This window comes from Notolepis coatsorum, assembly GCF_963971535.1.
Source record: "Notolepis coatsorum genome assembly, chromosome: 20".
Classification (NCBI taxonomy): Eukaryota; Metazoa; Chordata; class Actinopteri; order Aulopiformes; family Paralepididae; genus Notolepis; species Notolepis coatsorum.
Window position 1 is genome coordinate 26,744,866 of NC_140184.1, and position 24,219 is coordinate 26,769,084.

The 24,219-nt window shown below is 41.3% G+C and overlaps 2 protein-coding genes across 2 annotated transcripts in view; one reads left to right on the forward strand and one right to left on the reverse strand.

Annotated features, from left to right (window-relative positions):
- Positions 1 to 2,054, reverse strand: part of whamm (WASP homolog associated with actin, golgi membranes and microtubules) — a 55,320-nt gene extending 53,266 nt beyond the window's left edge. The window contains exon 1 of the mRNA XM_084337210.1: positions 1,442 to 2,054. Coding sequence (XP_084193336.1) covers positions 1,442 to 2,032 — 591 coding nt within the window. The 5' untranslated portion in view covers positions 2,033 to 2,054. The remainder of the gene's footprint in view (positions 1 to 1,441) is intronic.
- Positions 2,055 to 2,418: 364 nt separating this feature from the next.
- On the forward strand, positions 2,419 to 24,115 carry fsd2 (fibronectin type III and SPRY domain containing 2; the record flags this gene model as incomplete). Its single annotated transcript, XM_084337088.1, has 13 exons — positions 2,419 to 2,499; positions 3,937 to 4,255; positions 4,417 to 4,515; positions 5,498 to 5,731; positions 6,935 to 6,957; positions 7,472 to 7,593; positions 10,662 to 10,826; positions 14,131 to 14,265; positions 15,356 to 15,509; positions 19,671 to 19,804; positions 20,389 to 20,521; positions 22,587 to 22,763; positions 23,866 to 24,115. Exons 2-13 carry the CDS (start codon positions 3,959 to 3,961, stop codon positions 24,113 to 24,115), a joined length of 1,923 nt encoding a protein of 640 aa, XP_084193214.1. The 5' UTR covers positions 2,419 to 2,499; positions 3,937 to 3,958.
- Positions 24,116 to 24,219: the final 104 nt, after the last annotated feature.

Below are 24,219 nucleotides of genomic sequence, written 5' to 3' on the forward strand. Positions count from 1 at the left end.
TGTGACAAACTCGGAAGTAAGAACACATATTTATTTTCACTTTCGCCCAACTTTAACCTTGTATCCAAGTGATTCTTGCTGATATTCTGTAGTGTATACATGTATGTTTCCATGCAAAGATATCGATCTTTACTATACCATCATCCACCGTATATTATATTACAAAAAAATACAGTATATATTTTTTGTTCCTTGCAGCTTCCTATTTTGTCCATATCGCCCAACCAACCCAACCCTTTACTCATTTGAGCTGTAGTATGGCGACTTGCTCTGGCTCTGTACCATCCCAACTAATTTGCCTACAATACAAATTGTTCATGCATTTGAGTCCCAGACTACTAATTTACTGGAAATGCCCATCTCTACAGTCAACATCGACTCTGACCCCGACCCCAAGTCTCTTGTCATGGCAGCAAAAGTTGATTCCTCCACTCCAACATTTGAAACAAAAAACAACCTGAATCACATTATTGGCAGCTGTCACAAACTCTGCCGTTGATAAGAGTTTACACTCCTCCCTCACAAGCCTTGATATAGTGATGATGTCTAACATCTAAAACAAATCTTTTTGTGTGTGTGTGTGTGTGTGTGTGTGTGTGTGTGTGTGTGTGTGTGTGTGTGTGTTAAAAAGCTTTTGACAACCAAGCTTTTCTTTCCATTCCATTTTCTCCTACACGTCACACCCATTTCACCCTTGTTTTCTCACTCGTGTCATATCCATATCTTCTGAATGGCCTTGCATCCTCCTCTGACACCCATTCACATAATTTATGTATACACAGACACACATTCGGCTACATACTGTACATACACATACTGTACACATACAGACAGACAGACAGACAGTATACATACATACAGACATACATACATAGACAGACAGACATACACACTACATACTGTACAGACAGACATACATACTGTACAGACAATTTACATGTAGTCATTTAGCTGTACAAGTCAGCAGGAAGGGTACGGCTCTTACAGCTGAGTAACAATGATCATCAAACAGTGCTGAAACTTGGGTGTTGCAGTGTTGAGTGCATAGTGGTAAAGACATATTAGTATAGTAGGAAGAGTGCATGCTAGTACAAGACAGTAAGATAAGACAGTTTTATTTTTAATTCATTTCAGATGATTGAAGAAGTGTGTTTTTAGTCGACAGCGAAAGACTGGTCGGGTTTCGGCTGTCCTAAGTAACTGTGGTGGGAAGTTCGTTCCACCATTGTGGAGTGAGGACCGAGAACACACGGGCCTACATACTGTACACAGACAGACATACATACTGTACACAGACAGACATACATACTGTACACACATAGACAGACATACACACCCAGCTGAATCCCCCTTCCCTGATCTCTCTCTGTGAATGTAAAACTGAAACTAGTCGTCTCTAAACTAGTGGCAATGAAAAAGTCTGGTCAGATCAGTGTCTCACCTTGCGCAGGTGATCCTTGGATCTTGACACTTCATCCTGCATGGTTTTCTTCTTGAACTCCAGCAGGTTCTCAAAGTACTCCTCAACATCTCGCTCATCCTGTGAGAATAATGATTCGAGCACTATCTTCCGCCCACATATATCAATAGCTGTGCTGAAATATTTCTCAAGTTTTCGACAAGGGGTGTCGAGATCCCTGTCGTCATCCCCTAAACTCGAGCCCCGATTCAGGAATATCAGGTCCCAAATGTTACCATCTACGAAATCAGACAAATCTGGAAAATATGGTGTCAGGACATCCCCGACAACACAGGTGAACTGATGGTGAATGTTTTTCAGATCGTTAACAGAGAAGAGTCCAGCCCAGCTTGTCTGAGTGTTGTCCCCCCTGTCCCCAATCACAACCTCGTCTTTACGCTTCTGGCGTTGTAGTGTTCTGTTGTGACAGGTGACAGCAAACTTGGACTCGATGACATTCCACTGTACGATAAACCCCAGCTTAAAGGTCTCAGGTTCATCAAATATGTTACTTTTTATAGCGACCCAGCCATCCAAGCTATCTAAACGCTCACAGTCCACGTTATTATTCATCTTAATGTAAATATAATACTTAACGTTCTGTATCAGCGTACTGTCTGTAGTACTGTGCTGTTTACACCGTCCGCCATTTGCCTGACGTCACGTCTTTATACATTCAACTTTGACCCCTGCATGCGTCACGTGTTTGGGGAATTCCACTCTCGTCACATTGTAAGTAACGTGTAGGTATTTAATAATAATAATATTCGAATATTGTAACCAACAATCTAAATAGTTTTTATCTATTATTATGAATCGTACATTGTGTTTTTATTCAATACATTACTACCCCCCCCCTAACATCCGTGTGATATTTGAGGAGCCTGAATGCTATATCTATTTTTGTCCCCAAGTTTCAAAGGCCTACAGTCAGCAGGCCACTTGCAAAGTTGGTTTGACGAAAATCACTGCCGTTCTAAATCGACACTACTGCTGAAATGGCCATTTAAAAAAGTGGCATTGAATAATTCATCATCCAGGTAATGTATCATATTCTTCTCCTCTGTCGTGTATGCAACTTTATTTTGTTAGACCAAGAAATACATCCAACTAGAACTAATAGGAACCCAAGGAGGACAATAACACTACTGTATGCATACTGCACCTTATGTGAATACTGTGATACTGTATATTTCAGTTAGTTAGATAGTAAATTATAACACTACCGTGACTACCTTATGCATACTGCACCTTATGTGACACTGTGAATACCGTATTTGTTCAGTTAGTTAGATAGTAAATTATATTGACTTATTTGTTTACACTGCTTGTGTTGTTTTTACTACCTGTACCCCCCCCCCCCCCATGCTGCTATGATGCCTGAATTTCCCCAAGGGGATCAATAAAGGAATATCTTATCTTATCTTATCTTATCTTATCTTATTTAACTGTCAAAACAAATAGGTTAGGTTCTAGTTTTGGCTAGTTCGGATCTTGCTGTGAGCTCCTGTTGTTGTCATCACACTGCAGTTGTTGTATGATGTAAGATTATATTTAGCACAAGCCACCATTGTGATCAGTGAAATCGTTTTCATTCATTTTCACGTATATAGAAACAGCAAGGGCTGAACATATATTGTATTAAAAGCAACCTATGGAAATCTCACAATGTGAAGAATGATTGTGGCATTCATATTTTACCACAGTAACTACAGTACACTGGGGCCCCTTGGCTTTGCTGATGATTGTGTGTTGCACCATGAACCATGTTTCTCAGTTCACCTTTCAACCATTCTCGCCTAATAATGTACTTGAATCATTGCAAGCCATTGACGCCAGGAGTTCAACTGGAGAGGATAAATTGGATACATTTCTTCAAAAACTATCCGCTTTAATTGTCACAGAGCAATTAACATATTTATTTAATCTTTCTATCTCAACGAGCAGATTTCCTAGTATTTGGAATTTGGAGTCTTTGGTAAACAACCAACTAAAGTATTTTCTTTCAAGTTACTCAGTATTAAGTCAGCACTGATCTGGATTTAGAGCTAATCACAGTGCAATTTCAGCTGTTACATTAGTTACAAATAATACAGTATCTGCATTAGACAAAAACAAACACTGTGTCTTTTTTATGTCAGTTGATCCCTTTTTTATGCTTCTTGGTATGATCTTCAACACACACAAAAATCAATTCTCTACTAACTTATGGACAGTTTAAAACCATGATCACAAACCTTCCTGCCTCAATTTGTAACTGGGTTAACTGAATGTATCTGTCCTGTGTCTGTATTCTATAGTTTTTATCTATTTATTGCTGCCTAATGTAATCTCTGCATCCATTGAAAATGAGGGCTACCCTCAATTGTATTCCAGAGAATTTAAATAAAGGTTGAATGAATGAATGAATGAATGAATGAATGAATGAATGAATGAATGAATGAATGAATGAATGAATGAATGAATGGACTCTACAGGTGTCTCCCTCATCTCGCTGTCATGGACCTGTATGACATCAGAGGAGGCCGGCTGGGAGTGATCACAGAGGAAGCCCTCAGTGGAGAGGAGCATGTGGAGGAGGTAGTGTCCAACAGGAAGGAGCCTCGGGGGGTTTCCACCTTCCAGCGGTTCTCAGTGGACACCGACGACTCCCTGCAGTTTGAGCCTTACGTTCCATCGGATGAGGATGAACCGCCGTCCCCCACCGGGGCTGAAGATGGACACGATGATGTGTTTGAAGAGCGAGGACCTGAAGGGGATGAAGATGGACACGATTTAGAAAATCAGAAGCCTGAGGTAAGCAGACCGACAGACCTTTGGGTCAGTGTTTCTAGTTGCCTTTTGGACATTCTCTTTGACCTATTACCCACATGTTTGACCAGTTCTGTCCGGCAGTATGGAACTGAAGGTGTAAATTGCTGAAAATGGTCATGTGTTTGATTTTGAACCACTTTCAGGATGAGATCAGCACGACCACAAGTATTAAGTTGCAAGAGAAGGTTGTTGACATGGAGAACTTTGCAGGTCATCTGGAGGAGATCTTTCTGACTGTGGAGGTAAATGTCATACTCATTGATCATCATTCCAAAAGGTATCTCAGTTTATGGCCAGAGATGGTTTGGTGGGTCAGAAACACTATGAAGTAGTCTAAACGCGGGGCGGTTCCTGCCAGGAAGTAGTCTTACTCAGAAACACTATGAAGTAGTCTAAACGCGGGGCGGTTCCTGCCAGGAAGTAGTCTTACTCAGAAACACTATGAAGTAGTCTGAACTCGGGGGGGTTCCTGCCAGGAAGTAGTCTTACTCAGAAACACCATGAAGTAGTCTGAACTCGGGGGGGGGCTTCCTGCCAGGAAGTAGTCTTACTCAGAAACACTATGAAGTAGTCTAAACTCGGGGGGGTTCCTGCCAGGAAGTAGTCTTACTCAGAAACACCATGAAGTAGTCTGAACTCGGGGGGGGCTTCCTGCCAGGAAGTAGTCTTACTCAGAAACACTATGAAGTAGTCTAAACTCGGGGGGTTCCTGCCAGGAAGTAGTCTTACTCAGAAACACTATGAAGTAGTCTAAACTCGGGGGGCTTCCTGCCAGGAAGTAGTCTTACTCAGAAACACTATGAAGTAGTCTGAACTCGGGGGCTTCCTGCCAGGAAGTAGTCTTACTCAGAAACACTATGAAGTAGTCTGAACTCGGGGGGCTTCCTGCCAGGAAGTAGTCTTACTCAGAAACACTATGAAGTAGTCTGAACTCGGGGGGCTTCCTGCCAGGAAGTAGTCTTACTCAGAAACACTATGAAGTAGTCTGAACTCAGGGGGCTTCCTGCCAGGAAGTAGTCTTACTCAGAAACACCATGAAGTAGAAGCCAGGGCCCAATTCCACACATTTTCTCACACTAATCTGCCCTCCTAGCCATGCCTCCTTGTGTCAGAATAGCCATTAAAATGCTAAATAAATATAATGTAATATGTTATATTGCAATAATAATTTCTTACTAAACGTTCAGTGCAGTGTTATCGTCTCCATGTAAATGTGTGTTGCAGGAGAACTTTGGTCGCCAGGAGCAGCACCTGGAGCAGCACTATAACGACGTGCTGCAGACGTTGTCTCAGAGGTACGACGAGAGAGCCGCCAGCCTGGAGGAGGAGAAGAAGAACAAGCTGGAAGCCCTGTACACTCAGCTGTTGGGCTGTGGACAGACACTGGAAGCATCCAAGGAGCTCATCGAGTCCGCCCAGGGGATCTACCGTAGCCAGGACAAGAGGCTTTTCCTGAAGGTTTGTTTGCTCTTTGTCCTTATAAAGACCAGTGTATTGTGCACGTCTCAAAATGTCTTACAAAAATTGGGTGCTGAACAAAGACTTATTTAGTAAATAAATTAGTTGTCCACATGCTTTACTGTCCCACGCCTGAGTAGGTTGTTTACTGACTATATTGTGTGTAGACACCTCATTTCTTAATTCAAGCTTTTCCCCCTCATGCTATGTCTAAATGGATCTTTAGAAGGGTAAGTTCAGAATGTTTTATCCCATATCCACCTTTCATCAATTACCAGTGATGTTGTTGATGGGAAGAGTCCCTGCTGTTCTTCAACCTGGACACCTGCAGCTCTAGCTCCATGTCAAATAATGGGGCCACACTTAATTCTGTACAAGACCTGAAATAAATACTGAAAGTATCCAGTATGAAGCACGGCATGGATTGTGCTGAGAAAGGACTCTATCCCTTAACATCGATGAGTAGGAAATAGGGCTGGGGGTAAAAAATTCTGAACTTACCCTTTAATTTCATGAACCAACCTTATGAAAAAGTATCATGGTAGATTTATGGTAAATTCGGGTTTACCATGGTATTGGCCATTGTATAAATAATTTACCCTGGTACTGCTATGGTAAAAGTCATGCATCGCCATGGTACCACTTTTGTATTACCATAAATAATACCATGTTATAATCCAATTTAAACCATGATACTGATGGTATTTCCACAATTGTATGATCACTACCATCATGGTACTGACCACAAAATTATGGAAAATACCATGATACCTTTTTGGAAATACCATGATACTTTTCTGTGGGAAATACCATGATATTATTTTGTAGGAAACAAGGAAAGTATACAATGCTATCAAGATACCAGTGTTGAGGAATAGAATAGAATAGAAATACTTTATTCAACCCGAGGGAAATTTGTAAACATTTAGGTAGACAAAAACAAAGTCACGAATAAGAATAAAAATAAGCCTAAGAATAAAATAAGCCTAAGAATAAAATACGGTCCGGGATATACGTACATTTCCTATGTTATGTATATACATTCTAATATAAAATATACAGTAAAAATATGCAGAAATATCAGGTGTTAGATGTTGGTTTGTGGAATAAATAATGAATATGATATGGATATGCAAGTATTGAAAGCATTTCTACATTGATTTACTGTGTTTATTAAATTCCTGTGTTCTGAATTGTTGACAGGCAGTTATGCCCGCCATGAAGAGGTAAATTGGAGTGATGTTGGTCAGAGAGTGTGTCTAACGTGGCATGTTACCGAGTGTGACTCTTCCAATTATGTCAAAAGCCTAATTTATAATGATGTGTTGTTGTTGACTTATACAAGTGTTTCACACAATGCATGTGTGTCCCTCCCTATAACTTTTGCATGTTGTTTTGTTTTAAAGGGGCGCATCACCAGGAAACAATACAGATTTATTTTGCACATAATCTCACACACATCCAAAAACTCTAAACAGTTTTGCACACATTCATTTTGTTTGATTTAATTTAGTTATTGAGAGTAAACTTGTTTGAATATGGCCACCAGTGATGTCATCTGGGACATTAGAAGAGTTTTTGGATGTATGTGAAATTATGTGCAAAATTAATTGGCATAGATTTTTTTTGGTGAAGTGCCCCTTTAATGGATACATTTTGAATAGTACATCTAATGCTGATGAGATCAAATGGCATGACGGCTGTTTTTTATAGAAGATGTGTTTTTCTGTATGTCACCAGAATCGAAGAATTTGCTAAAGAGGAGGTTGACCTCAAACTGTCGACAGCTCTTGAGTTCAACACACCTCTTGCTGACCTGTCAGATGTCAGAACCATGATGGACTCCATCAACATTGTCCCAGGTCTCATATATGGATAAACAATATGATTACAGTGCCGTTTTTTTTTTACATTGATACATTTAGATCAAGAACATGCTATTGGACCAGTGGTGGAAAGTAACTAAGTAATTTTACTCAAGTACAGTTCTGAGGTACTTTTACATTATGTGAATATTTATATTTGAAAATATTGTACCTTTCACTGCACTACATTAATTTGAACCCATCAATTACTAGTTACTTTGAACAGGAGATTTTGTATAGAAAACATGGCATAAATTGATGAACATAATGTTCTTTTAAATGTAATGCTGCCAACTTCAAGAGGACATAATCACTGCAGCATAACTAGACCACATACCACTTTAACATAACGTTTAGAGGTCAGTGGTTCGAGGTTTGAATGCTCCCAAACACTGGAATACACAAACGTCATAGAATGTGTACTTTTACTATTGATTCTTAAGTACATTCAACATCAAATACTGCTCTACTTTTACTTAAGTAAAATTTAGAATTTTGAGTACTATTTTATTTGGGTATTTCTACTTTTACTCAAAGTAAAAGTACTGTGTACTTCTTCCACTACTGCATTGGACGCACCAGTGCACAGACAGTCTCTATAATGAGGAGATGGATCACTGCGGAGATTTTAATGGAGAAATCTGTAACACTAAAGAAGATGGCAAGTACTTGCTACAAAACAAACATATTCAGAGAAAATAATAAAATTGGATGTGATTTTATGTTTAGTAAAATTATTGATGCATTTTGGGGTGAAATGTGAGTTTTAAAGAGGTTTTGAATTAATCACAATCTCTGCCAAAAGGCACAGTGAGTGGTTGCCATGGTAACTAAGGACTAAGGACGCTGCATGTAGAAGCTGGTCTAAGTGGGGGAAAAAGGCATTATTGACTCACAAATATGTCCTTTTTGACAAATCTAACCAATTTGTCATTTACCAGTGACTTCAAATATAAAAGGAAAATGATGATATGGATACTTGGATACAGATGCCTCCCCATTCTAAGAGATTGGAGTCTGTTAGTGTTGTTAGTCACCATTATCAAGATGGCAGCAGAGTGAACCGATTTTGACCAGTGTCCATAATTACAATTTAGAGACGTATGCTGCATAATGGTTGCCCAGAGACCAATGACTAGCAATTTACTGACTCTACTCTAGAGCCATGCTTGGTATTGTGCTTAATTTAACATTTTGTTTTGGTCTGGTGTAGGGCTGTCCCCGACTAAGGATTTGGATAGTCGACTTTGATTGGCCGAAATTAGCCGATTAGGGCTGCAACGATTAGTCGATATAATCGACGACGTCGATCATAAAAACTCATCGACGCAGATTTTTTGCGTCGATGTGTCATAAAAAAAAAAGAAAAAAAACTATTTTTTTCTTGGCTTTATTTTTTTTCACTACCTATCTTTGTTAAAGTGGCTTCTCAGCTCTGGTCCAGCTGAAGACAAAGCAGAGGAACAGATTGGACATTGAGCATGACCTCAGAGTTGCTTTGTCTACCATCACTTTGACTTTGAGACTCTTGTCAGGAGCAAACAACATCCCCAGTTATCCCATTAGTTCCCTGGGATGTTAAGCTAAGAAGTCTGCTAAGAAGGATATATTATTTATTATAATTTTATTTCATTGTGTTTTTAGCCCTAGTTGCACTTTTGTTGCAACCCCAGTTATCCCATTAGTTCCCCCAAACTTACCGGTACTGTCTGTCTGTTATGTTAAGCTAAGAAGTCTGCTAAGAGCCCGGAAAAGGAGCCGCGCCCACAGGAAGCAGAGATGGAGGGTGTGACAGAAATAATCGTTAGATTAGTCGACTAATCGAAAAAATAATCAACAGATTAGTCGACTACCAAAATAATCGTTAGTTGCAGCCCTAGAGCCGATAGTCGACTATGAAAAAAAGAAAATTGAAAAAAAAGTATAAATTTTTTCTTTTATAATTTTTTTTTATCATTCCATTTGGGCTGTGGGGGTGCTTAATGTCTGAAGGAGTCGACTGAAGGCTCCTTGTCCTCTGCAAACGCATGCAATTGGTCCACTGATGGATACATCTTGATATTTGTCTAGTCTAGTGTGTTCATTAGATGGGTGAAATCCTCTTTCAGTGCCTCTGTGCCTGTTTTCTTAGGCAGTTAGCCTCTGGTATGCGTGCCATTAGCTTCTAGGCCTCTTTTCTTTTGGAAAGAATGATAAAATTAAAAGAAAATATATATATATAATTTTTTTTGCATTCGACTAAAGTTGGCAGTCGACTACGGCTCCTTTCGATCGATTAGTCGACTATTCTACTAATAGGGGTCAGCCCTAGTCTGGTGTGTGGGTTGGAGTTTGGTAACTTACAGTATTATACTGTGAGTTTCTCCAGACCTCTCTTGGTAGAGCCTGTTATGGCCAGCAGTAGCAACCCCTTCCCTATACCCACTGAAATCCAACCCACACATCAGACAAAAACAAAAACTGTAAACAAAGCGCAGTACCATGTTGTCATGTTTTTCCTAGAAGTCGCTGTTTGACAACATTACAGATTCTACCTTTAATTAAGGGGTGGTCTCCAATGAGTCAATAAGGAAGTGATGCTCTCAATGGGGGAACATCACTGTTGCTGCCCAGATTGCGATGGAGAGAATCTTCTTGTCTGGTCTGACCATGATTCAACATTCATCCTTGAATCCTCTTTGTCAGATGTCCTGTTCTTTGTTTTCAATGCCATAGATTGAAATAAGATATTAGCTGCCACATGAATGCCTCAGTTACAGTATGTGTGAAGAGGATGCACTTTCAGAATCAGAATCAAAATCACTTTATTCGCCAATGTAGGGATACACCAGAATTTGACATTTTAGATTTTTCTACAAAGGCACTACTAAGGGATATTAAATAAACAAATGAAAAATAGATGCTGCTTAAGCTTTAATTCTAAAGTTAAAACCAATGGCTTGACTAAAATGTACTCTTATAAGTTATGGCTTCGCTCTTCGATTATGTTGTACTGTCATTATGATGCAAGTGACATTTTGATATATCATTGTATTGGGATTTTTATGTATCTGATGTGATTTCAGCCCCATCAGCACCAGTAATCAACCCCCAGATGCCCAACTCTGCCACGCAGACATCCCTGCGGGTCTGCTGGAGCCTGTTCTCAGATGATACAGTGGAGTACTATGAGCTTTACTACAAGCCCGTACTGGAGGACACACCAGTAGACAGCACCTGTGGACCAGACGGTATAGGACAGGGACATACTCAATTTATTCAAAGCATGCGACTGCTACCTTTTAATCTTGCACTGTCTCTCGATGTACTAGGTTTCTTTTTTCTCTGAATCCTACTGCAATCTTTCTCAAGTTGAAGTATCTTTTAAAGGGGTGTTCCGTTTAAATTGACTTTTAGGTTGTCATTCTACAAAATGAGACATTTGCCTAAAATGTGCCAAGATTTTGCCGGGCTCTGAGGGCCGGCCTACAGTGAATGTTCCTAACTGACTGACGTGTCGTGGCTGGGTCTAGGCTGGGTAACTTGGCTCTAGCCTAGTCTTGTTTTATGAGTGTTCAAGTTTCAAGTTTCAAGTTTCTTTAATAGTTGTCATACAGAAGTACAGAATACTTTTATACAAAATGCTTCTTACTGTTACGCTCCAGAGACTGTGCTAGACAAGATAAGTATGAAATAACATAGTATAGCATGTAAATTAGAAGTAAAAAATGAGGTCACAGTGTTCAGTATAGACATATGTACAATGTTTGATGCAGAATAGACGTAACTGAGTTACCATATAATATACAATATACTATGCAGTGTACTAATATACAATACTATATAGTGCAAAGCAGAAATGGGATGAGGTACAATTTAGGTACAATTTACAGTAAGGTGTACGAGTTGTAGTGCAAATCCTTTATCAATAAATATAAATATAAAGTGTGTTTAGGTGATCTAAAGTGTGGAGAGTGGGTGCTGCAGTGTGTTTGTTTGTTTAAAGTGAGTGTGTGCGTGTGGATGTGTGTGCTGTGTGCATTTGATGGTTGTTGTATAGTGTTTATTGTTCGTTGAGCAGCCTGATGGCCTGGGGATAGAAGCTTCTTCTGAGTCTTTCTGTGCTCGCCTTGAGACTCCGGTATCGCTTGCCTGACCGCAGTAGTTCAAAGAGGCAGTTGTTCGGGTGGCTGGAGTCCTTGATGATTCTCTTAGCCTTACCCCTGCACCGCTTTTGTTGTGTTGAGTTATGAACGCTCAAAGTGAGGACAATTTACTTTGACATTGACTTAGAAAACAACATTTTATGACCATGTCATGTGCTAGTGCTGGGCAGTCTGATTATTGATTAGTTAATTTTGAGTTGATTAATCTACATTAATTAAACCTTTTGAGGAGCTGGATTAAAAGTCAAGTTTTTTTTTTTTAAGATTATGTTTTTGGTAGATTTTTATTGAATTATTGGACAAGCCCGGCAGAGAGGAAGGATTGGAGAAGATATAGGGGGAGGACATGCGGCAAAAGGTTGCCGGGTCCGGGAGTCGAACCCGGGACGGCCACGTTGCACTGCAGTGCGCTATGTGGTGCGCCATCCTGGCGCCCTAAAAGTCAACTTTTGACTAAACTTTGTTTTTACGATTAGAAAAACATGCGTTTGTCACCATAATCTATATAATATAATAATGCCATCATCTAAACTCTGTGGAAATAGCATTTTATTCTCTTTTGTTGTGCTAGTGGTAAGTTATGAACCCTTTTATATTTAAAAGCCATGCTGGCTACAGACACGCCCCAGAACTCTAAAACAAATATCAGAGTTTGTTTTGCTACTCAACATTAGCCTAGGGGCGGCTAAGTGGCAGTGGGCAAGGCGCTCGCCACTAATGCAGGAGATGCTGGGTTCGAGCCCAGCTCTCTGCGTTGCTACCAGCTTGGCTGGTCGTTCACACTAATACAATTGGCAGTATTAGGGGGTGGGAAGCTGGTGGGTGGGGATCGGACGTTGTGGACAGCGACTCCTACAGGTCGGTTGGTGCGCCTGCGCAGCAGAATCAGGAAGCAACGAGGGCGGCGTGTCCCTCCCACGCAGACCCTCGCCGCTGAGAGATCGCGCTGTTCAGGTGAAAAGATGCGACGGCTGCCTCCTCATGTACCGGAGGAGACATGTGATGCAAGGCTTCGTCCACATTGCAGCCGACCTGTGGGAGGCATGGCCTAAAAGCGTTCGAGACAGGGGAGGGTAGAATTGAACAATACGAAATTGGGATGGGAGAAAAATTTAAAAATGGGAGAAAAAGTAGATAAAAAAATAAAAGACATTAGCCTAGCTAAGGAAGTGAATATCAGCAGACGAGTGACATTGAATGAATGAATGAATCTTTATTTCGAACATGATTTTAAAAAGAAACAAAGAATAAAAAAGACAAACAACGAAAAATATGCATATCACTGTTCGAAAAGGAGTAGGAAGAAGCCTAAGCTTATCATGCCCTACCCCTATCCACCACTTCCAAGTGGGAACATTAATTAATACTTAAATTATATAGTGGAGAATATCCACATTGCCAAAAAAACTTCATTCATTGAAAACAACATAAAATAAATAAATAATATCAGTATCCATAATGTAGTACAAAAGAAAAAGAAAACAACAGCTTAGAATCCAGAAGATTGTTAATAGTCACCTCCCCTTTCCTCTATTTGCTAATATCATTCCTTTATACATTTTTTAAATAGAACAATATTTCTGCTTTCCTTCATTTTATCTTCTAACCCATTCCACACATGTTACTCCATAGGATGATATGCACCTGCTCCTGAGATTGGCATTGACATTAATGATCAATTATACCGGAATCGGAATTCATTCCATTTTTCACCTCATAAATATTTGAGGAACAATAGAGATAAATCTCCTTTTCACTTATCCCTAAACATAACATACTGTAGGTCCATTCACACTTTATTTAAAAAATATAAAGGTCTGGTCCTGCTGTACCTGAAGACATTTAAGCCTGATATTGACATAAGGTGCTCATTTTTCAAAGAACATCCAGAGACTGTTTTCCATTTATTTTGGTACTGTGCTTTTACAAAAAGCAAGATATCTCCAAATTTATAATTAATACATTTTCACTTTCAATTGAAAATTTATTATTTGGCTTTCTTGACTGTGATGAAGAATGAAAAACCACTGTTAATGAACCTTGTGATAATCATTGCTAAATTCTACATCCATAAATGTAAATTCTCAAAAATCTTCTCTGTATTTACCAAGGATGCTGAACAATATTTCAAATCCATTGCATTTTAATTGTAAAGTACAAATACATTTTTATTAAAAATGTGTACAAGGTTTTTACATAATATTCTGTGTCCCATTGTGTTTTTATTGTATATGTATATGTATGTATTTAATTCAAAAACTTGTAGTACAACCTAAAAGTCCATTTCAGTAGACTACCCTTTTAACTGGTTTTGTTTTGTATCCTGAGCAAAGCTGTGAGAAAAAAACATTCTCTAAAATAAAAACTCTGGTTGCTGTTCCCCTGTCAGTGTGCAAGGTGGAGGTGAAGGAGACCCACTGCACCGTGATTAATCTGCTGCCAAACGCTCAGTACGAACTCTGGGTGACGGCTACCAACACCACAGGCATAAGCCCAGCTAGTGAGAAGGCTCTCTACATGACTGGTAATGTATCCATGTCACCACACAGTAAACCAGTCAAGTTCTGACACTTAGATCATTTTATGTGTGGTCCGGGCTCTTGGCTGTCCACCTCAAATTGTGTCAGATTCGTTGCACTTAACACTTTCAGTGCCTTTGATTAACGTTGATTTACCCTGTTGAATGCCATCATCCACTTCAATGTTAGCGTTAAAAACGCCTAATCTATGTTTTAAATTATGGCTATGTGTCTAATCTGCCCGTCGCTTATCAATGACTCGTTTTGCAGTCAACATTGTCTAAACGGATTGTTTTTTTATCGGTTCATTTTCATTTTATAGCATTTTGAAAAGCCCTCGTTTTCAAGGAAAATATAAAGATTCCATGATAAAAGACATTTACTGGAATATTCTAGAATACACAAAAACGTTGTCATTTTTCGGCCTATTTATTAATCGTTTTCAAGTAAACGCTAGATTATCGATGTGTACGTATGCACGCTATAGACGCGAGCTGAAAAATCGATTCTCTTATTTCCTCATCAGCTATCACAGCCAAACAGCCACATCACACATATGGGACACGCTGTTATCTCAGCGAATACAGCTCCGATTACCCCAAGACTAGTAACATAGACTCCTTACCTTAGATCAGATGTTCTCCAAAAAGATTATTCCAATTCCTGATCGCCATTCCAAATATCGATCACGCTTATTGATTGATTATTGGCTGCTGTGAATATATAATCCAGGCTGCTTGTTCATCAGACGGCTTGCCAGCACAAGGAGCCAGTTGGCTCCGCCTCTACAGATCTACAGATCCCAGGTCAGTCTAAGCGACTGACCTGCAGTTACACAGGGATAGACAATAGGGGGCGCTTTTTTCCAATCTGAGCTCCTGTAGGGGCTGGTGTACCAACGGGAGACTTGGTTGATGAAATATGAATTCAGATCGCTAATAAAAAAATAAAGCGATATTTGTCGTCGTGGGCACTCAATGGGGGGGCTGATAAAACGAGATATGTCGTCCGTGGCACTGAAAGGGTTAATTATGTAGTCATTCCAGACTCAAAATCCTGATGTTGTCACAGTGAAGTATTTTCTTCTCCACCTAGTACCCTCTTCCCCAGTCATCAAGCGGAGAGCGTGTACCAGCTGTCCAGAGGCTGCTCTGATTCGCTGGGAATCAGGAAACACTAACCCAGTCGACTCCTACACCATTGTGCTCAGTGAGGTGGGCACAGATGGAGGCCAGAATGGCATCACTGAGTAAGAACTGTCTCCCCCAACACACACACACACACACACACACACACACACACACACACACACACACACACACACACCAGGTGTTCTTTGAGGATTCCAATTATGGCTTTTTATCATGGCCTATCACAGAATTGTCCACTGCAATAAAAAAAACAAGACTATGCAAGCCTCAGTTAAACCAAGCCTAGTTAAACCGGACCCAGCCATGACACTCAATTCAACAATCAGGAGTCATCCAGACAGCCAGTCAGTTAGAGACATTTGCTATAAAAATAGCAGACAGAAATAGAGGATTCTATTCCAGCCCTCACCTGAAATGATCCATTTGATCTGCGATTCTCCATATTAGATGGTTCATCCCGTGACAGTCGTCTTCACTGTACCACCATTCAAAGAGTGTTTTCTTCCAATATATTCATAAACAAGTCTCTCTTGGTGTCTTTTGAGGTCCCATGGCTGTGGACCTGCTGACTCAGACAGTGTATGTCCCAGAAAAGCTATTCTTAGCCTTGCCTCCTAGTTTCAAGTTTCAAGTTCAAGTTTCTTTAATAGTTGTCATACAGAAGTACAGAATACTTTTATACAAAATGCTTCTTTCTGTTACGCTCCAGCAGTGTTGTCTCAGTAGGAAGACGTCGTCCCAGTGACTGGGGTCAACTTCATTTCTCATTCAGTCATTTCCATGAGGGAAATAAAATAAAATAAAATAACATTTATTTGTAAGGCCCGACGGCGACAACACACGTTAATGTCCCCATGGGCCGCTGTCGGTGGTCTCCCCCGCTCGCTGTCGGTGGTCTCCGGACTCTGAAAGAAGAAAGGGAAACCAGGAGTCTTCTGTACACCGACTTTCCCCTTGTGTTTTCCCGAAAGCTCATTCCCCTCGGGTTTTGGGCATCTTTATATTATACTATAACTATTCCATACTGTCATTTCAGGTTCACTATATATATTTTTCCTGCAAGCCCCTCCCATGCCCACGCCCTTTATGCTGTGTAGACGTTGTGAGTGTCTTACAGCATGTGGCACTATCGTTATCACTATTCCACCACCTTCTCAACACCCATATCTGTCCCTACAGGGCGGTTCCCTGTAATTTTTCCGTCACGACACACTGCTGGTTCCGATACCTTCCACGCGCTACTCTTCATCCCAGTTTGGCCCCCAGCGCCCGTGCGCTAGTTCTTCTGGTGACGTGTGTACCCCCTGGCCCTACTTTTTTTTCTTTTTTTTTTTATTATCTTTTCCCCCCCTCCTTTTTCCGATTTTTTCTCCCATCCCACTGTTTAGTCGTTATGCCAATTCCCAACCCCCTTCCTGGTTGTTGCGCACTCCCCCCTACTGTTGGTCCGGGAGGCCGGAGACTGTCACATGCTTTCCTCCGACGCATGTGCAGCCAGCCGGCAGCCAGCCTGGCAGCGCAGATTCTCACCGGGAGAGTGTAACGTGTGGAAGGTCACACTACCTCCCTCCAGATCCTACCCTCGCTGTGCAGGCGCCCCGACCAAACTGTAGGGGTCGCTGTCCACAACGCCCAGGACCCACCCATCAGCTTTCCCACCCCTAACACTGCCAATTGTGTTAGTATGAACGACCAGCCAAGCTGATAGCAACGCCGAGAGCTGGATTCGAACCCAGCGTCTCCAGCGTTGATGGCGAGCGCCTTGCCCACTACACCACCTAGCCGCCCTACCTTTTAAGGTGTGAGAAGAAGCAGCTGGAAATTAAATCCCTCTTCATTTCAAAATTAAACTGCACCTTATCTCTCTGTGAAGTTCTTATTTAATCCATTCTATAATTAAACTGTATTTAATTAACTGCATATCAATATTATTATTATATATTAATATTCCCCCTACATGCTCCTTTAATACCTACACACGAACAGTTTCTCGGTTGCCTGTTCCTAAACCCCGTGTACACACACAAACAGTTTCTCGGTTGCCTGTTCCTAAACCCTGTGTACACACATAAACAGTTTCTCGGTTGCCTGTTCCTAAACACTGTGTATACACACACGAACAGTTTCTTCCTGGTTCCCTGTTCCTTACACCATGTATACACACAAACAGTTTCTTCCTGGTTCCCTGTTCCTTACACCGTGTATACACACCTGAGCAGTTTCTCAGTTTCCTGCCCCTAACCCTGTGTTGTCTCTCTGGTTCCCAACACACTCGTACACGTGTTGTCCCTTGGTTCCCAACACACTCGTACACGTGTTGTCTCTTGGTTCCCAACACACTCGTACACGTCATAATCAGTGTCTCGGTTTACCAATGACTTATGACTCCCCACGACCAATTACTGTGTCTCAGCAATAGTCAACAACGAACGCTGGGTTCCTCAGCTCCGTCCTAAATCAACACCTCCCTGCATCACCAAACTATGCCACTAGATGGCAGCAGATACCTATATTTAAATACGTCCCCGCATCACCAAACTACGCCACTAGATGGTAGCAGAGACCTATATTTAAATATTCCCCTGCATCACCAAACTATGCCACTAGATGGTAGCAGAGACCTACAACCTATGGGTAATGGAAACTTCCCAGCACTACCCCACTCCGCCACTAGGTGGCGACCTACTAATCTCTAGATGGAAAATGTCATGCAATACCCCCTCCCACCACTAGAGGGCGGTAGACTCATTCTCTAAGGCTGGAGTCATCTGACATATCAATGCATTTATGGAATTTCCCCCCCCCCCCCCCCCCCGTTGTTCCGTTGTTGTTGTCTTTAATCAAAATCCGGTTCACGGCACCAACTGAAAGATTACAGTGTTTTCAGCCTTTAATCACCTGGTCACCTGCTGCTCCATGATTTCCCATCTGCGTTGTTTGTGTCATCCGTACTTGGTTATCTCACTGGCTGTCACACACTGTATCAAACCCTGTTGGTACATCCGTAATCAGAAGAAAACGACACTGGCAATGTGATCTCTTTCCTAAGATCATGATGTTTATTTTCTTTTTTTTTTTAAACTTTGACCAGACAGCTGGTTCTTTTTAGCGTTTATCGCTTTTTCTGGTCAAGCATGACCGACAGAAACAGGTTGAATGGGATATAGATCAGGGGAAGACACTCTGAGAAAATACGGCGAGTCCGGGAGTCGAACTCGTGTACCCCAGATCCGTGACGCTCACGGTTGTCCCCGACGCCGAAATAGCGCCGAGATACGCGGTGAGCTACTGGAGCTCGCCCATGATGTTTATTTTCATAAAAATACTCTGCACAAAATAGAAACACAGTTCTGAAAGGTCCTTGAAGAATATATCGAATTCATTAACTCTACCGTCTCTTCTGCTATTAGTCCAATGGTTTTGAGGCCTTGTCGTTAGCCAAAACCTTCCCTGTTAGCCGGAGCTAGCGATGCCGTGGCACTCCATTCCTCCCCCCCCCCCGCGAGGGGAGGAGGGATCATTTCAAAGTCTCTCTCAACGCGTCTGTTCGCATCCGCTTCGTGTCTTAATCTAACTTACCCCGGAAAAACTCACATCTCATAACGTCTTTTCCCTAGCAACGGGGCCTGGCCCCCTTTTCTCGTTACTAAGTGACACGATACCATGGCAACAGCACTTTTGGTCTTTGACACACTAAACGTCTTTTCTCCCCATAGCTCTCTGACCAAACCTCCCCCACCAGTGCTATCAGGTGTTGATGTTACCAACCTGCCAACGACCTCGGAGCCCAGCACATGGCTCTATTAGCCTGTGGCTTCCCAGTCGAACTTGAAAGCACACACCACTAATACTGTCCTCCTCATCTGAGATCTAATAGCAGATGCTGTCATCTACAGATATTTACATTATATACACATTGAAAAACAAGGCTACTTCCTTCAGAAGGTTCCCGGTTCAATTCCTGCTCCTCCCGGGCAGAGTGTCGATCTGTCCTTGAGCAAAACACTTAACCCCTAATTGCTCCCGATGTGTACAGGTTGGCATCTTGCATGGTTGCCTCTGCCGTCGGTGTGTGAGTGAATGGGTCAATGTGAGAAACAAAAATTGTAAAGAGCTTTGGACAAAAGCGCTATATAAAAACGCACCATTTACCATTTGAAAATAATGATGCCAAACCAAACTGTTGCCACCTTTTATACACCTGTTTCGCCAGGAAGCGAGTGACATCAACGTTGTATCGCATTGGTCATTTCTCCCAGGTCCATAGTGGCTGTCCCCAGCTGTGAGTGTCTGATCCAGCTGCAGTCAGGGCGACGCTACCTTATCTCCGTCAGAGCGGTCAACATCGGCGGGCCCAGTAACAAGAGCGAAGCCTTCTCTGTCTCCACAACAGGTGAGGAGGAACGTGGCTCAGCTTGCAGCTTGCGTGGCAGTGGCACACAGATGTACCTATGTCAAACAAGTTTCAAGTTTTGTTTTATTTGTCACGTATAATGTACATTACAGTGAAATGCTTGGTTCTGTATGAGCCCCTGATAATGTGCTTCGTAGAGTAAAAAGAAAAAAGTTAAAGAGGAATAAAGTCCCAACACTATACAAATGTACAATATACAAACTAAAGTACAACCTAAAGTACAATGAAATAAAAATGCAGACAATGAGGTACAAAAGGAAAAAAAAAAAGCTAAATGCTAAAATGCGGTATGGATGTGGTGCAAACCTTTTTGGAATAAAGATAAAATATCGTGTAGTGTTAAAAGTGTTTAAAGTGTCTAAAGTGAGTGTTAAGGTGAGTGTTTGTTTAAAGTGAGTGTGTGCATGTGGATGTGTGTCCTCTTTTCTTGATCCTCCAATCACAACTGTTGCTTCCCTTCGTCCAGAGGAAAGCAACAGTTGTGTTTGGAGGATCAAGAAAAGAGGGCGGGTTTGAGATAGGTAAATTATGGAGATTTGATAAATAAGTTCCTGTGTGTGCAGGCACGTTCTTCCATCTCCTGGAGGACACGGCCCATCCTTGCCTGTCGATCTCTGAGGATGGCTTCACCATGTTCTATGGAGATGAGGAGCTGCCACTTAGCGCTATGGCCTTTGATGATAACACCTTCGCCAGGTAACATAACAAAGGCGACAGACCACTTGCATGCATTAACTATGCTTTTATTATTAAAGGAATATTTCACTTTAGTAGAACTGCAGTTTTACCTCTATCTAAAGTAATCTACGAGTAAGCTAGCAACCTCTGCTGTCCTAGCTCTATTGATGAGGTTTGTATGTATATATATATATGCTCGACAGATCAACAGAAAGACCGGTGGGGTGAAAACACAAGCCGCTATTATAAAATTACCCTTTTCTCACTGAAGTCACCTTTCAAATCCTTCAGCCGAGATGTTCTTCTGTGGGTTTGCTGGGAAAGCTCGACGAACGCTCAGTGCTGCCACCACTGGTCGCCAATAAAACCAATTACTGTCACTGTTAACCTGTCTGATCATGGTGCTGATCTTATTGGCGACCAGTGGTGCAGCACTGAGTGTTCGTCAGCTGGAGGATTTGAAAGGAGACTTCGGAGAAAAGGGTAATCTGCTGACTGGATCTGCTTTTATTTTTCAAAGGTAATACATCTGTAAACACACATCAAATGCCAAAACAACAAACACATACCTTTGACTCAGAATTGTCTGTTTTATTGAAATCTGTACAGCAGTAGTTTGTTTATACTTTAGAAGTATGATATTCAAACTTGGTCCTCAAAATGAATGGAAGTGAATGAGGAGCCTGACACCTGGGAGAAATGGTGGTGTAGACAGCGGATGACAGGGACAGCAGTAGTCGCAAGCTTACTAGTTAAGCTGTAAGGTCCCCCAATTTTATCATAAATTGATCAATACAGATCCCCACGTGGGGTATCATTGGAAAGCCACACTCATTGGCTACAACCCTGTCCAAACATTTTCAAGATCGCTAAATGATTGGCGGAGCTAGAGCCCCGGGAGTCGGGGTGGTAATGTGTACTTTGGCGCACGCCTCATATCGGCATGTAACTCGAGAACCGCTGAACGGATTTTGGATATTAAGAGGTTAATGTTGTGTTTCTTTTTCAAACGTAGCCAAGAGTAAAGACCTTAACCCTATCAAAACAGCAGTCAAAGTGTATATTTTCATTTTTACAGATGTTTTTAAGATTTACCGAAAATAAGAATTTATCAGAAAAATATCTCTTTTATCGTAAAACCATGAGGAAATGACTAAATCCAGATTTAACACTGCCATTGGAAAGAGGAGCCTTTTCCCTGTCCATAGATGTATGATGGCCATAATAAGGTCAAGGTCAAATATGAATTTATAATTAAAATGGTTTATAATCTATTACTGTATCTACAAATCCTTCTGTTTAATCATCTTTCCTTTATTCATTTGCTTAGATTTTCTGTACACTTGATCTCAAGAAGGTGCTGTGAGCGAGCTCTGATCCAGCACAATTGTAATATGGTGTTATTCACCGGCAGAGATGCAAAGAATTATATTATATTTATATTCTCCTTTTTTCATTACAATTTACTCAAGCCTAGTAACGGACACAATATTTCTGACACTGGGAATACATACCACCAGGTCCCTAGATGTTCCTAGATACCAAGAACATGCTAATTGACCTTGTAGAAGTGGAGAAATCTTCCATTTACTTAGGCATGTACCTTTAGGTGAAATTTCTGAAAATAGGGCTACAGCTTAAGAGGTAAGTAAGACTGCTGAAACTTGACATGTTCTACTAAAGTTAAATATCCCTTTTAAGTATGTATAGTGAATTTCATTCATCACAAGTCTGAGTTATCTATTTCTAGAGATATTTATATGTATGTACATACCGTATATTTCTGACTGTACATGTGTCTCTGCAATCTGCTGTGCTGTTTTAATGTAAACTGAAAATCCTTTCACTCACTCGTGCTCATAGCTTACTGTTAATGTGTTGACTCCTGTAGATATATTAGTATGTAGAGGATTTCTTTTTTTTAAACACATTAACTTTTGTCTTTCATTTGATATTATTTTGTCCTAATTGATATGGTTTTGCCATTTGCTGTGTAGTGCAATTTCCCCCCAGTGATAATAGTCCTCTCTTTTAAGTGAAAGTAAGCTGATCGTGTGTGGGTGTTTGTTTGTGCATGTTGTAGATGTGTAGCAGTGCTGGGGGATCTCATTCCGGTGCGAGGCAAACATTACTGGGAAGTAGAGGTGGATGACTCCACAGAGTTCAGGATCGGCGTTGCGTACGAGGACACCCAGAGGAACTCATACCTAGGGGCCAACAACACTTCGTGGTGCATGAGACACATCCTCACCCCAACCAGGTATCAGCTCCATTTGATTTCCATAGCGGCTTTACTTTAGATTTTGGCCGCTGCTCTGATTGTACGAAGTAATGAGGGAATTACTCCTGGTAGCTCTATTGACCAGAAAGTGGCGACTGTGACATCGCTTTCACAGTATCTGATGGACCACAGTAGACGCTGTGTGACACACACTTAATCTGATACCAGTTAGTATTCTTAAAGATGAATGGATGGATCATCCCAGAGGGACTACCACACAATGGAAAGTGGGCCAATGCAGGGTTATTTTTGGTGATTAAAATTGTTTCTTTCCTAAGGATTAATTATTGTTCCCCGACTTTGTGTATAAGTAACGCTTATTGGAGGCACTCTATCCATGCAAAACGCCCATAGAATAGGCTATGCATTACTTTATAGCGGTTGCCATAGCAACTGTTCTTGGCACAAAGCAGCCGGTCAGTTGGATGACACTTTGGCGAAGCATATCACACAAGCCATGAGTGTGCCTTTATGTTGTGGGTCTGTGAAAGTCTTCCTAAGGAGCATATCTGCCTACGCAGAAGCTGATGATACACACATTTCTCCTTAATCCAGAGAGCCATGTGAAATCCCATGGTTTGGCTGACACTTCAGCACCTACACACCACTAACGGTTCAGATGGTTGGAACCTGGTTCTGAGAGTCAGGATTTAGTGGAGCAGCTCACACACAAACTTACAAACCACGTCATACCGCTTCTCAGTTGGCTCAGCATGTTCATGACCTGCCATTGGCTATGAGAGTTGTCCTGGGTGGTACTTGAGAAATGTTAGATGTGCCTATGCTGCCTCAATTATGTGAAACTAATACCCATAGACAAACTATTAATTTTACATCTGAATTTCTGCTAGAAATGCCATCCATATCCTAATGCTGAAATATACCAAGACAACCATCCACATGACTATGCCGGTACTTTGAATTAAACCTGATTAGACGTTATTCTTACACCTCGTATGCCTTATTTCTTCTCCATTTTACCATGTGGTCATCATGGGTCAAATTAGCATATTGTACATGGCCCCATAATCGACACTTGAAGCTATATTTGTGCTATATAACCACCTTCTCTCCCTCTCAGGCATAAATATGAGTTTCTGCACAATGGTTGGAGCCCTGACCTCAGAATCACAGTGAACCCCGTGAGGGTAGGGGTGGCACTGGACTACGAAAGGGGGACTCTGTCCTTCTTCAACGTGGATATCGAGCAGCACCTCCACACGTTCCACGTTCACTTCCAGCACTACGTCCATCCCTGCTTCGCCATGGACAACCCAGGAGCCCTCACTGTGCACAACGGCATAGAGACTCCCGAGTATGTGCTTATGTGATATCACTGACCATGTCTGCTCTTCAGTCCTCACAACTAGTCATCAGTGGAATGTAGGGTTGTTTTCCTGTTCATGTTTATTTCTCTTAAATATATCATTTTGAC